At 36.0% G+C, this 14317-nt stretch overlaps 2 protein-coding genes across 2 annotated transcripts; both read right to left on the reverse strand.

Moving 5' to 3' along the window:
• Positions 1-1906: 1906 nt before the first annotated feature.
• On the reverse strand, positions 1907-4820 carry LOC110908791 (14-3-3-like protein GF14 psi). Its single transcript, XM_022153770.2, has 5 exons — positions 4616-4820; positions 3235-3740; positions 3012-3134; positions 2446-2562; positions 1907-2242 (listed from the first exon to the last, which is right to left on the reverse strand). Exons 2-5 carry the CDS (start codon positions 3721-3723, stop codon positions 2189-2191), a joined length of 783 nt encoding a protein of 260 aa, XP_022009462.1. The 5' UTR covers positions 3724-3740; positions 4616-4820; the 3' UTR covers positions 1907-2188.
• Positions 4821-6609: 1789 nt separating this feature from the next.
• LOC110908792 (T-complex protein 1 subunit zeta 1) lies at positions 6610-14024 on the reverse strand. Its single transcript, XM_022153771.2, has 16 exons — positions 13876-14024; positions 13647-13788; positions 13499-13562; positions 11042-11177; positions 10665-10816; positions 10502-10549; positions 9136-9228; positions 8949-9055; positions 8755-8869; positions 8085-8171; positions 7795-7999; positions 7610-7704; positions 7456-7524; positions 7231-7338; positions 7025-7143; positions 6610-6951 (listed from the first exon to the last, which is right to left on the reverse strand). Exons 2-16 carry the CDS (start codon positions 13778-13780, stop codon positions 6876-6878), a joined length of 1608 nt encoding a protein of 535 aa, XP_022009463.1. The 5' UTR covers positions 13781-13788; positions 13876-14024; the 3' UTR covers positions 6610-6875.
• Positions 14025-14317: the final 293 nt, after the last annotated feature.

The raw sequence follows: 14317 nt of genomic DNA on the forward strand, positions 1-14317 counted from the left end.
ACAAATTAATATGCTTTATAACAGAACTCCCCCCTTTCATGCGGGTGTTGACTAACTCCCGTGTAAGAAACACCTTGTTGGCAGGAGACAACTTCTCATACATATTTGATAAAGCCTATATGATTCCTCGTGCTGAGGTTTGTTCGGAAATATTGTAGCCAACATTCATAGAAAGAGTGAGCCTGATAGTTGACATAGCCTTCTTGTCAATGGCTATCCACTTTTCCGTTACAGGTGTAGGAGGAGGCTCTAAGGCTGCATCCAGATCCTTCTGTATCAGCAAATCCTTGATTTGCATCTTCCACCATCCAAAATTATTCCCATCAAACATCTCAATTCTGACTTTTCCATCATCAGTCATCATCTTTGCTGAATAACAGAAACTAACCAGATAACGTGAGAGAATAAACTGAAAAAACAACCCTGAAATCTGACCTCGAAAAACATGTAGAAAAACCCGAAAAACGCAGCAGCGAAAATCGGTACCGAAATCCTTATGTTTGAGTGGCGGCGGCTGGAAACCCTAATCTGGTCAGCGGCGGCGGTTCTGCGGTTCCGGCAAGATGGCAGGCGGTGGCTGGCAAAACCCTAATCTGGGTTAGGTGGCGGCGGCGGTACCTGGTTGCCCTGGAGCAAAGCTGCGAAACTGCAGCGGGTCGGTGGGTGTCGGCGGCGAAAACCCTAGCGGCGACTAGGTGGTCGCGGCAAAACCGTAATTAGGGTTTGCGGCGGCGGCTGGAGGCATGAGGTATTAGGTGGCTGGTGTGTGTTCTTGAACAAGAGCCCGAGCTCTGATACCAGTTGTTAGGATTTAGATCACACACACGAGATCAATAAACAAAAGCAATAAGAAACGTAGACACGAGATTTACGTGGTTCGGTCACAGTGTGTAACCTACATCCACGGGGGCAACTAGGGTTTGTATTTTATTGAATGATAATGATTACAAGCACAAGAGATATATTTATATGCTAGAATTAGGGTTAGTTCCTTGGTAAACAAGTAACTAAACATCTAAGCCTAAAACACTTAAAGTCCATTAGGGTTAGGGTTGACCGAACCCTTTCCCTTCTTCTCTCTAATTCTTGGCTAGCCTTAATGGGTTGGGCTAAAGACAACATCTCCAACCGATATCTCATCTAGAAAGCATGTGTTTTTTTCCGGTAAGTTAGCCCCACATTGACATTTGGCCTCTTTGTTCATGACTGAAACATGCTATGTGAATGTTATTTGTGTTTTATTTATGTATGTGCTAGTTCAAGTTTTGAGAGAATTTTATATATATCCACTTTAAGCTTGTATGATGCTTTTCAAATCATATTTTTCAAGTTTCTAATGTGCAACATTTTTTTAGTTGCAAGTTGGGACGGTATGTTCTAAAACATTTTATACACCAGTTTCTGAATTCAAATATTCAATAATCTGTAATGTGACGTATTGACATTTTCTTTAGTGCGACAAGTTACTCGTCAGCGTGAGTTGGATGACCTTATTTTAATTCTATAAAGATTTAAGAAACAATTTGTAGATCTATTAGAGATTATGACAAACAGTTTATTACACATAAAGTTTAATGAAACATTCTAATCTAAAAAATGTATATGCATATAAATAAATATATATAGTTGTTTACCTCTGAACTATAAACTACTTAGTTTATCATTTCCAGTTAATACCTAGATAAAAGGAGAGGTTGTAATATTAAAGGTATAGTTAAAAATGCTTCAAATTAAATATTCACATGAGTTACCTGACTTGTTTGAGTCGCCTTAGCCTATGACCACTATCACATACGTACAAATTCTAGAAAAAAACGTTCATTTTGAAACGGTACACAACATTTTATTTTGAATAAAAAAAGACTGTTTTGTCACAAAGAAGTCCACGTAAACAAGACTCGATAAGTAAACAAGATTTGGGTCACGAACAAGCATATGTTGATCCACACACAAAAGAGTGCATACGAATCCGGAATTTGAATAAAAAAAAACTAACTCAAATCCTAAGCGGATAAAAACCAGCAAGCCACAAGTACTTGAACAAGCTTTTGAACTACTGGGTGCTAGCACCCGGTGATTGGGCAAACATTATGTCCTTGATACACGTCATTCAGAATAGGATACTTAAAGTAAGGTACTGATATGTAGTAAACAGACTGTTTTTCCTACAAACCTCATAATATATCAATCATTGTGTTTCGTCTGGCTTTGAGGATTCCTTGATCTCGTCTCCAGCTTCATCCTGCACCACAAACAAAAACATAAACCGTGTAAATGACTCGCTTGCAATATTACAAGTATAGGTCATGTGAAATTTGAATTTTTCCTCTTCTTGTCAAAATTTGAATCCAGGGGTAATTTAGAGATTTCACAAGTAAACAGTTACGTCTAGCTTTAAAAATATGCGTGTGTGTGTGAGAGAGAGAGAGAGAGAGAGAGAGATACCGCGATATCAGATGTCCACAAAGTGAGGTTGTCACGGAGAAGTTGCATGATCAATGTGCTGTCCTTGTATGAATCCTCTCCCAATGTATCCAACTCAGCAATAGCTTCATCAAAGGCCTGTGATGAAAAACAGTTACTTATAACATGTTCAGTTTCAGTATTATACACTATCATAATGGAAATTAGTTTTGCTATTCGCTTCTGAAAAGATAATAATCAAAGTTTTCAACAATTCTACCTACTGAACACAATGTCACAATCATAATTAAACCAACCATTATGATGTTTGACTTGTTTTAAAATCAACAATTAATGTTGCTTGACTTGTTTTAGATCAACAATCAATGAATATACTAGCTCGAGTCAGCTATTGAGGCCAATGTCGTGAGTCACTTTTCATACCGTTTACATTGATGCATAGCATGAATATTTATAATATAATTCACAAAGCAAGATCGGCTATCTCTAGGAATACCCAACAGTAACGAAGCAACACTCACTGCTCAAATCAAGTACTCAAGTGTTGAGAATTTTGTACAAACACTAATAATCAATATAAGAGATACCTGCTTGGCAAGGTTGCAAGCACGGTCAGGTGAATTGAGAATCTCATAATAAAACACTGAGAAGTTCAGTGCGAGCCCTAGCCGTATCGGGTGAGTAGGAGCCAAATCAGATAGAGCGATATCCTGCAACACAATAATACAATACCAATGTTACAAGTCAAGGTATGAAACAAATTCCAGATACAACAAGATTATAATACAGAAACGAACAATGGATACCCACCTGAGCGGATTTGTAAGCTAACAAAGTGCTCTCAGCAGCTTCTTTCCTATCAGCTCCCGTCTTGAATTCCGCCAAGTATCTATAATAATCACCCTTCATCTTCAAGTAAAAGATCTTTGACTCTGCAGATGAAGCAGAGGGGACAAGATAAGATTCCAGAAGGCCCAGAATACCGTCACAGATTTTGCTTAGTTCAGTCTCGATTGTAGCCCTGTAATCCTTAATTAGTTTAACATGATCTTCATTCCCACGGCTCTCTTCTTTCTGCTCGATGGAAGATATTATCCTCCATGATGCCCTCCTGGCGCCGATCACATTCTTGTAAGCTACAGACAGAAGATTCCTTTCCTCCACGGTCAACTCCTCGACGTCCACAGTCTTTGCAACCTTTTCCATAAAGTCGACCATTTCTTCATACCTTTCGGCCTGCTCTGCCAGTTTGGCCATGTACACATTTTCCTCGCGGGAAGCTTCGGTTGATGATACCATTATTGATTAGTATATGCCTGGTTTTGCAAAACATATCATATCAGTCACTGTAGGGATTCCGGCAAGGTAAGTTTTGCAGCAATGGGTTGTTTTACAAATGGTTTTGCACATCGGGCGTTTTTTGGACACAACTCAGTTTTTAAAAAAAAATTATAACAAATTGTGGGGGAATAAATAAACATATTAAATATTTTTTTTAAATATTACATATTATTAGACATAAACCGAATTATATGTTAAATGTAAACTGAAAGGAAAAAAGAAAAAAAAATTGCGAATTCGCTATCTCAAACCGAATTATAACTAAAAAATCATCTTTTAGTAAAACAACCAATTTTTGCAAAACAAAAATATATATATATCCAGCAAGCAGATTGACACATTGACATAATGGCAGATCTAGATGAACAAATCCAAGCTATTACACTAGAATCAACCATTAACCAATTAAAAAAATGTGTTTTTCCTAGATCAACTTGTACAATAGAACAAACAAACTGGATATAAATTCATACATTGTAAACAAAGCTACAACGCTATATACAATATACATTCATCGAAATTTCAACACACTATGCATGATGACTTGTGCGGTACAAGTAACCTACACAGTTGACAAATCTCTGACCAAACAATTCATCGAGATTCACATACTCTTCATCACGTTCACTATAAAAAAATCATCAACAAAAACCAGATAACTACAGTCTTAACACATTGAATCAGTTACAGATCCTTAATAATCATCAACAAAAAGTAACAGATTCACATATAAACACGAATATCAATCAATCCATTGGCATAAAAATACAGATTCAACAGTACACATATATATGTCTATATTAAACCTATAAATCAGAAAGTAAAAATTTAAAAAGCGATCGGAAAATACCTCGATTGATAGGGCGAGAAGCAGCGGTTGTGTGTGTGTGAGATGGAAGGAGAATGAAAAGACGCGGATTCGATGGGTTTAAATAAATGTGGAATGTGTGAAAGAGAGGAGGAATAAGCCAATGAGAAGACGACAGCTGGATTTCTTGGAGGCGGAGTTGGCTACACGGAGGTAGGGCGATACACACGAGTCTGTCCCCACCTTTTGCCTGCCATTGACCGTCTCATTAGTGCCGCTTTTTAATTTTATTCTTCCTCCCTATGGATATTTAAAAAATATTTAAAATAAACTAAGGTAGCGTTCGTTTCATGGAATGGAATTAGGAAGTTTTTCTTTGTAAAATTGATCTTGGTTGGGGGAGGGAGGAATTTGAAATCCTTCACTCTAATGAAATTTGTGACTATTTCAACATTCCTTAGAAATCCTTCACTCTAATGAAGGAATGGAATGGAATGTTGAAATAGTCACAAATTTCATTGATTAAAGAAATTCATTGGATTTCAAATTCCTCCCACCCCAAACCAAGATCAATTTTACAAAGAAAGCTTCCCAATTCCATACCATTCAATTCCATGAAACGAACGCTACCTAAACGATATATTTTTGCGTGGTATTCTGTTTATTAGTTGTAATACTTTTTGAATCTATTTGATAATTACAAAGTTTTGAAAGAACATTTTGATAATTATAATTTAAGAAGTTTTTAAAAAATAAAATAGTAAAGATTAAATTGTGTATTACACATAGTAGGCTACAATTTTAAAATTATTTATATTTTATAGTTAGTTAGTATAATTAGGTACGTTTGTTTGTTTATACTATCTCCAATGCTACGTGCGCCCTTAGGCGCCCTTAGCTGTCACGTCAACCGCTACATCATATCCTTACAAACCATTAAAAACCCACATTTTATTTTCAACCCTACAAATATTTTTACCCTTTTTAATTTCCACCTCATCACCTACCCACTACACACAATATTTAAATAAAACATTTATTTTTTTACTTTGGGCCCACCCTAATACAATAACCAAGCCATGCCCTTGTAGAATGCCAAGGGCAAGTAAGGATTTTGAAGGGCATGTCTCCTCCAGGCCCATTAGAGGTAGTCTTAATATCAATGAACGCCCAAACATAATGTTCATAAACTTAACCTAAGTAATAGTTAACTTATATAACACGCTCTGAAAAATAAGGTTATATATAATACTGTGTATTGTCCTTTTAACAAAACTAAAGTATAATTTTAAAATGATGAAGCAATAAAATAATTCATAATTACCAATACCATTCCCAAATCACACATAAATACGCATTGTTTATGTTGAAGTTATGCTTTCTTAATGCTAAATATGGTTATTGGTGAAAGCGTGTAAAGAGGATGATTTTCTCTTGTTTTTGTATTTTTTTTATAGATAAGGCATGGGTCATGACATAATTAATAGAGTTGAGTTGTTGACATATGACCTGCTAACTATCTATGGCATGATTAACCTACCTACATAACCTTCTATACTTTAATAGATAAAGCTATGCCATGGATTTTTTTCTTTTGATTTTTTCGACTTTTGCGATGGGGACGTCCGGGGGACCGGTGTTCCGGCCCGTCACTGCTCCTCGACGCCCCAGGGAGACGAGCCCCACACCGATTAGTCTAAGGCTATGGGTTACGAGGCCCAATCGAAGCATTCTTTGGACATGCCCATAGCCGACGAAGTGAGAGAGAGGAGGCAAGCAAATCTAATGTGCAAGGGGGGAGAGAGAGTGAAAAATCTTTTGATTCAGGCTGATAAGGGTGGAGCTATGAGAGGGAAGAAAAAAAATGGCACCGAAGAAGCTGATATGAAGGAGAGAGGAGACATCTGTCCACTCTAGCGCTCGCGATAATCTAATATGAATTTGACAAATCTTAATCTGTTTTGTTATCTTGTTAAGTAACAAAATCAAATATCTGTTATACGACTGTTCCAAAAATTTGAAAATAAATCTTATAGTTATAAAGGCAAACTCATCTATTGTGTTACAACTTGTAAGCACATGAATAGTTAATCTCTTGGTTTTTTTTTTTTTTTGAATATTGCAGTGGACCCAGCAGAACTGTGTTTCCATTGCAGCATAAGCTTAAACTTAAAACGTAACACCTCAAAAATAGTACAAAAGCAAATAGCTTAGCTGTCTACACACAACTGACACCTTGGTCAAAATCTCAAAACAAAATCTTTTTGGGACCATGTTATAATAGCCTGCAGCAACAAACAATTTAAGTTGGTTTTCGCATGTTACGGCCTGCACGAATCACTTCATCCACAAGGAGCAGCTGCGAAGCAATCACCGGGCTGCAAAAAAATACCACATGATTCATTCAAAGATCTGAAATATTCAAAAAGTGTGTTCGGTTTCTTTGCATACCCTGAGTTGATGAGTTGGCGCTTGACAGCATAGTTGTCAAAAATGCCCTCCATCTCAGGGTCGATTGGATCCCCCGTGTGTTGATTTAGTCCAACAACATTCCCGCTGTCATGCTCTCCCTAATTAATTAGTTAAAGTGAGATCACGTTATCAAAATTCACTGTATACAAAAACTAAAAAAGAGTCAAAAGGTATAGAACATTTACAGTCAAAGAAATTATAACGTCTTGCGTGTCAAGTCCAGAATTTTCAGCCAGTGTCTTTGGCACGATAAGGAGGGCATCCGCAAAAGCTTGAACCCCAAGTTGAGCACGCTAGTCGCAAGAATAAACCACCAAATTGTTTAAGTATAAAAATGTTTAATTTGGTTTAATATGTATTAGAACTTGAACCATAAATTATGTATGGACTATGAAAAATGTCAAACCTACCCCTTTAACAGTTTTTTTCACTACATTAACCAAATGTTGTCGAGCTGCAACCTCAAAAGCACCAGCACCCTGACAAATATAAAATATACTACATAAGAAATATGACTTGCCAATTTTTGAAGGTTAATCTTATCAAAGTCAAAGCTAAACTTACTCTAACAACTGCCTCGTCTTCAATTGTATTTTTGACTGCTCGCAGGCCATCCCTAACAGCATCCTTGATTTGCGCAATAGTGTGGTCATTTGGTCCTTCAATAGTATATAAAAATGTAATGAATTAATGATAAATAAAATTACAAATAAACTACCAGTGTAGAAAACTATAACGTTTTAACTTACCTTTAATTAAAATTGTACAAGAATTAGGATGCTTCACATTCTCAACAAACGTATACTTCTCTTCCCCAAGAACATGCTCGTAGACCAGTCCTGCCCAACCGAGGCAATCGGCGGTTAGGTCGTCCACAGAGTTCACAGCTTCCCCGCCACATGCCAAAACCAAACGTTCCATGTTTCTCCTTTTTGCCCTTCGAAGAGCAACTATCTGAAATATTACCAAATTATCCAGGTGACCGACTGACCGATGCAAGAATTAGTTCAAAAACTGAACATTAATATCGGTTACTTACCCCTGCCTTAGCAAGAAGATCCAACGAAGGAGGATCGATTCCTTTCTGATTGATAACAACAAAGTTGTCTTCGGTACCATTACACACCTGCAGGTCATGAAATCTATTAGAATTTAATTTAAATACTGTAAATTTATAAGATTTTTGTGTATAGAGGTGTTGTACCTAATGCTTACACTTTTAACCCAGAACTATTTGATTTTTTTACTTTTAACCCAAAATTTTTCATTTTTCGCAGTTTAACCTCACAACATTTTTACTTTGGTCCCTGGCCTATACTTTTCATATTTCGCAAATATTTCGTTTTACGTTTCATTCTAAGTTTTGCGAGTTAACACAGCGCAACGCGTGTGAGTGGTTCAGCGTTTATACATTTTGTTTTACTCTTTGTTGCAGCGTGCGTGTGGTTCAACGTTTTTACGTCGTCTATTTTTTTCCCGTTTAACAGGTTCGTCACAACGCGCGGGTCCTAAATTGACTTGGTTATAATTTTCTATGTTTTAAGTTTCCGTATTAGTTTCTTCACATTAACACGCCGCAACTTCAGCTGCGGTGGTGTTGCATTGGTGCTATTTGGCATGGTTTTACGCCCCCATTCAACGCAGGGGGGCTTAGTACTAGTTAAAACTTCAAATGCAAACCTCTTTCCACAAAGAATAAAATAAAATACCTTGTTTTTGAGAGCAATGATTTTTCTCACTCTCTCGTCAACAGAACGTCTCTCCGCAGCAACCATTGCTTCTCTCTGTTCCGCATTTGAGTAGAAAAATCCAGCATTTATTTCACTGAAAAAACATTAACGGGCTGATTTAATTATAAGTAAAAAAGGAAATTCAGATCTGCTTAATTCAAAGTACATGTTACCTTTTCTCGTATTCCAATGATACGTTACAGGTCAAGATGTGACAATTCTCTGCTCGCCTTTTCATATCGGGATGTCTGGACCCATGATCAAGAACAAGGCCCTCAACCTGTCAAACAACATAATCAGAAAATAGAAATAAAATAATAATGTGAATATTCATGAGTGAAGTAATCATATATAACATACCAAACGAGTGTCTACATCAAACTTATGGCGCATGTGCATAATCTCAACCATAAAAAGATCAATAGGTTCTTCAGGCTTGCGGATACAGAGAACCTACAATATTAAAAATATATATATAAAATAACTCAGTACAACGTACAAGCAATTTAATGTATGTGTGTGTGTATTTAGGGGAAGGATAAAACGAAAACCCACTTGAGTTTAAAAAAAAACCTAAAAAACCCTATGTAACATTTTTATTTTTTCTTAAAAAAAACAGGGAATGTAACATACATATATTTGAACAATTTTATAAAAACAAAAAAAAAGCGCTGGGTAGTTTTTTTTAAATGTTCAAAATCTGTATGTTACATTTTTTGGACATATATATTATGTAACATAGAATTTTTAACATTTAAAAAGTTACTTGGCGCTAGGGCTGTAAACGAACCGAACGTTCAGCGAGCAGTTCGTGAACTGTTCGGCGGGAAGTTCGTTTATGTTCGTTCGATAAGCTTAACGAACGAACACGAACAAAGGTCTCGTTCGTTCGACTGCGTTCGTGAACGTTCGGTAATATGTTCGTTTATGTTCATTCGTGTTCGTTCGTTTACGTCCGTTCGTGTTCGGTTTTTTATGTTTATTTTTCAAAAGTTCTTAGTGTTTTATTAATTTTTTACTTTCCCCATATGTATTGTTTCCCTCTCTCTGGCCCTCTCCCACTTTTGATATCACGCTCCTTCATTCAGTTTATCTCCAATCGATTGAACCCAATAATATCCATCCCTTCAATCTTTAAATGGTTATATTTAACTACTTTCATTATGTACAATGTTTAATATTAACGGTGCCTTTTTTAATTTTCAAAATTAAAGTTCATTTGTGTTCGTTTGCGTTCGTGGTTAGTGTTCACGAACTGTTCGCGAACAACCAAAATTCCTTAACGAACGAACACGAACACAAACTTCTGTTCGTCATGTGTTCGCGAACAGTTCACGAACATCCAAATTTCCTTAGCGAACGAACACGAACATAGCCTTGTTCGTGTTCGTTCGGTTCGTTTACAGCCCTACTTGGCGCTTTTATTTTACAAAAATGTTCAAAAATATGTAGGTTACATTCCCCCTTTTTTAGAAAAAGAGTAAAAATGTTACACGGTTTTTACAAAGGTTTCTTGAGTTTTTTCAACTCAAGTGGGTTTTCTTCCTGTACTTCACCTATATATATACATATGTGTATATTACGAAAAGCTTGAGGAAAATGTGTGGTCCAGAATGCTTCTCAAGTTTCTCACTTAGCCTAGTGCTTCTCACACGATCCTAACCCTATATATATATATATATATATATATATATATGTTGTATATTTAATTATGTAGAAATCTCACCGAGTTCACAACTATGTCCGTTAATTGATCTGCTAAAGCTTCATATAACTGCACAACAATTTCAAAAAATATATATAAGATACTAGAAAGAAGATCAACTAAACAAGAAGTCAAAAACTTAACCAAAAGATAAGAAAGAGTGTAAACAAGAAGTTAAAATCACCTTAGTTCTTAATGTTGTTCTTGCTACCATTTTTAGCATCTCTTTATCAGGTCCATCACCCATCACTACAGGAGTCTTGAACTTTTCGAGAAATTCTAGTGTGGCCTTCTTGGCGATTTCAAAACCATCAACCACAACCCGTGGATGCATCCCTGCATAAACAACAATAAAATAAACCTACTTTTCAGTTGCTATATTTCTTTTGTCTTCAACTATACTAACTCACTTGATGTTAGATTTTAAAAAATAAACAACAATTTTGAAAAATTAATACAATATTAATGTATGGTAAACCTAATAGATAGAAAAAAAAAACATAGGTATTCATATAAAAACTTAATTAACAAGCAACCCAAGAGACTAGAAGAATAAGAAACCTTCATCAATGCAACGCTCAGCCTGTTTCATTAGCTCCCCAATAAAAATGACTGTAGAAGTTGTTCCATCACCACTAGTATCATCTTGGGCAACAGCGGTTCTTGCAATCATAATGGCAGTTGGATTTTGAATTTGCTGCAACCATAAAATAAAATAAAAATATCAATCATACAAAAGAAGCATGATGGAGATGTAGTAAAACAAGAATTAATGTATATAAAATAATTCTTCTGCTCAAGAAAAGTAAAACTTTTGGTGAAACCTACGACTTCCAAAATGCAAAAGTGAGATACCGAGATATGTAACATATTTAACACTATGTGTAGCTCTATTTAAAAAGTCCCGTAAGTATCAATTTTTCCTATGAATTCTAGAAAGGCTATTAACAACTTCTCCACCTAAAACTTGTATACAAACTCCAAAATAATTTTAATCTAGCAGGATGAAAATTTACTATATCATACATTCATAGTCACAGAAACTCATTTTCTAAATATATATGTATCAACATAGCTCCTAACATAAATAACACAACATTAAGTTTCCATATTCTTGATAAAGCACTCCTAAATATATACATGAAGTTTCAATCATGGTGAATCCATGCTTTGTAGATGAATATATCATGGGAGTGCAAACTTAATCAACACAAGAATGTCTGATTAAAGCCTATAATGTCATTCTCTAAGTGCTCAGTGAGTTGAAAAACAAACTTTAACAGTATAAAAAAAACAGAAAACTAGTGCAGTATAAGTCCCATACCTTGCAATGGTATTAGACTATTAGTCCATAAAAGCAAGGTGGTAAGAAAAAGTGTATGGAGGAGGCACCTCATTGGTTGAGGAAGATGATTGTGAGGTTGACCAGTTAGAAAGTGGTGACTTTTATGCATGGTTTTAAAAAACGCTTGAGGCATGGGCCTCAAGGCGCACCTCCAGGTGAAACGGCCAAAAAACAAGTCCTGCGCCTTAGTGGGGCTGAGGCGCTAAAAAAGACTGCATCTCAGAGGATTTTGACATTTGTTTTTGATGTTTTTGACTGTTTGTGTCAATTTCAAGCATTTCATGTCTTTTTTATGTGTGTTTTTTATGAAGCTGATGATAAAATATGTTAGTAATTTAGTATTATTATTTTTATAATATATATAATTTTAATATTTATTTATTAATACCGCCTCGGCCTTACGCCTCGTTTCGCCTCGAGGCTTACGCCCATGGTTGTAAAAATCCCAACTAGGCGCCGATTAATCACCGATTAATCCCGACTAATAAAAATTAATCGCGATTATTTCCGATTAATCGTTAGTCCTCACCCCACCGCCCGACTAGCGACTAGCGATTACTTCAACACTGCTTACGGCTACGCCTCGTTGGGCGAAGGGAAAACGCCTCGAAACTCGTTTCCGTTCTTTTAAACCTTGCTTTTATGCTATTTGGGTTTAATTACAAACTATTTTGTGTGTTTTTTATGTGTGTTTTTTATGTTTTAGACTTTCTAGTGTTTAGTATTTTATTTTTTTAAATATATAATTTTTACATTTATTTTTTTAATTCCGCCTCGGGCCTACACCTCGGTTCACATCAAGGCTCATGCTTCGTGAGGCAAAGGGAAAAGGTCCCGAGGCTCGATTCAGTTCTTTTAAACCTTGCTTGAAACAGTGGGTAAAAGTGGCAATGTTCAAGGAAAATAAAATTGCAGCAAGTATAAATGTATAATACATAGAAGAACGAATATCAATCTCCAGCAAAGCAGATCTAATGTTCGAACTTTAATATCAATAAAAATTACATCAAAACAAATGAGTAATTGGTTTAAGTGTATGAAACCAATACCTCTGCCTTAGCATATTTACATTACGTTTTCGGTACATATATTATCCTCACTATGTTACAATTACCAACTAATCTTATTATGTTTTCACAGAGCAGGTTTTCAACACATATTTCAGTCATGGTTTTCAAAAACGGTTGAGGCGTGCGCCTTGAGGTGCGCCTCAAGGCGAAACGCCCAAAAAACGATTCTAAGGCGCGCCACATGGGGTTTCTATTGTACATGCGCCTCAGAGGTGCTGAGGCGCTAAAAAGGCTGCGCCTCAGGGGTTTCTAATGTTTGTTTTTTATGTTTTAGACTTTTGGGGTCAATTTCTAGCAATTTATGTCTTTTTATGAGTGTTTTTGATGATTTTGATGAATTTGATGATGAATTTAGTTAGTATTATTATTTTTATAAGATATATAATTTTTATATTTATTTTTTAATTCCCCCTCGGTTCGCCTCGAGGCTTACGCCTCATGAGGCGAAGAGATGATAACGCCTCGAAACTCGTTTCCGTTTTTTTAAACCTTGATTTCAGTTTTTTCTAATACAAATTTCTGCTGTCAAAATGACAAATTATGAAGTTATGCTCCATTAATAAACATAAATACGTGTCAATAACTAACACACAACAAACTAACCATTTCTTTCAATAAAGTGTTGCCATCCTTAGTTAACTTAATATCTCCAGCTCCTCCAACAAGCCTACACAAAACTCAACACAAAAATCACACACATAACAAAAATCAACAACAAATAAACCGAACAATATAAAAACAGGAAGCTAACATCTTAATAGTGCCTTTAGGGCCGAGATTGCTCTTGAGAACATCCTGTAAACCCTTGGCGGCGTTGATGTTCATGTGAAGTGCGGCTGATTTGTTCAGCACTTCGGCATTAGGGTTCAGAACCCGCACAGACATGTTCGATCCTGTAATTTGAAGTTTTAAAAGCACAGGTATGAGTGAAAAGGGAGAGTGTGAACGATTTGAAGAAATGTAGGGGATCGAGAAGCTACCTTTGATTGGTTGAAAGCGATCTGGATCTTGAAGAAGTGACGAGGAGGAGGAAGAAGATCGAGAGAGCGGGAGTTGTTCAGAAGTGAAAGTGGGAGATGGTTGTATAATGTTGGCTTCTAGGGCTTTTAGGTTTGGTTTTGGATACTTCTTAAGCTATACGACACCGTTTTGGGTTTAGATCATTTCATCTCGGATAAACTGTTAAAATAGGCCTGATGTTTGATCACTTTTACCATTTTACTTCAAAACTTAAATCTTCTAAATCTGGGTTATGTGATTTTGAATTTTGTTGTCATTTTCATCCAAAAACAAAATTTTGTCAGATTTTTCAGTTAACATCCAGCTTTTTTGTCTTTTTCATTCTTTTTAATGAAGGGCAAAATGGTCAGTTTTTTTAATTTGTTATAATAAAACGTTAAAATACCATTTTGCCCTTCATTA

This window comes from Helianthus annuus, chromosome 9, assembly GCF_002127325.2.
Source record: "Helianthus annuus cultivar XRQ/B chromosome 9, HanXRQr2.0-SUNRISE, whole genome shotgun sequence".
NCBI classification, from domain to species: Eukaryota; Viridiplantae; Streptophyta; class Magnoliopsida; order Asterales; family Asteraceae; genus Helianthus; species Helianthus annuus.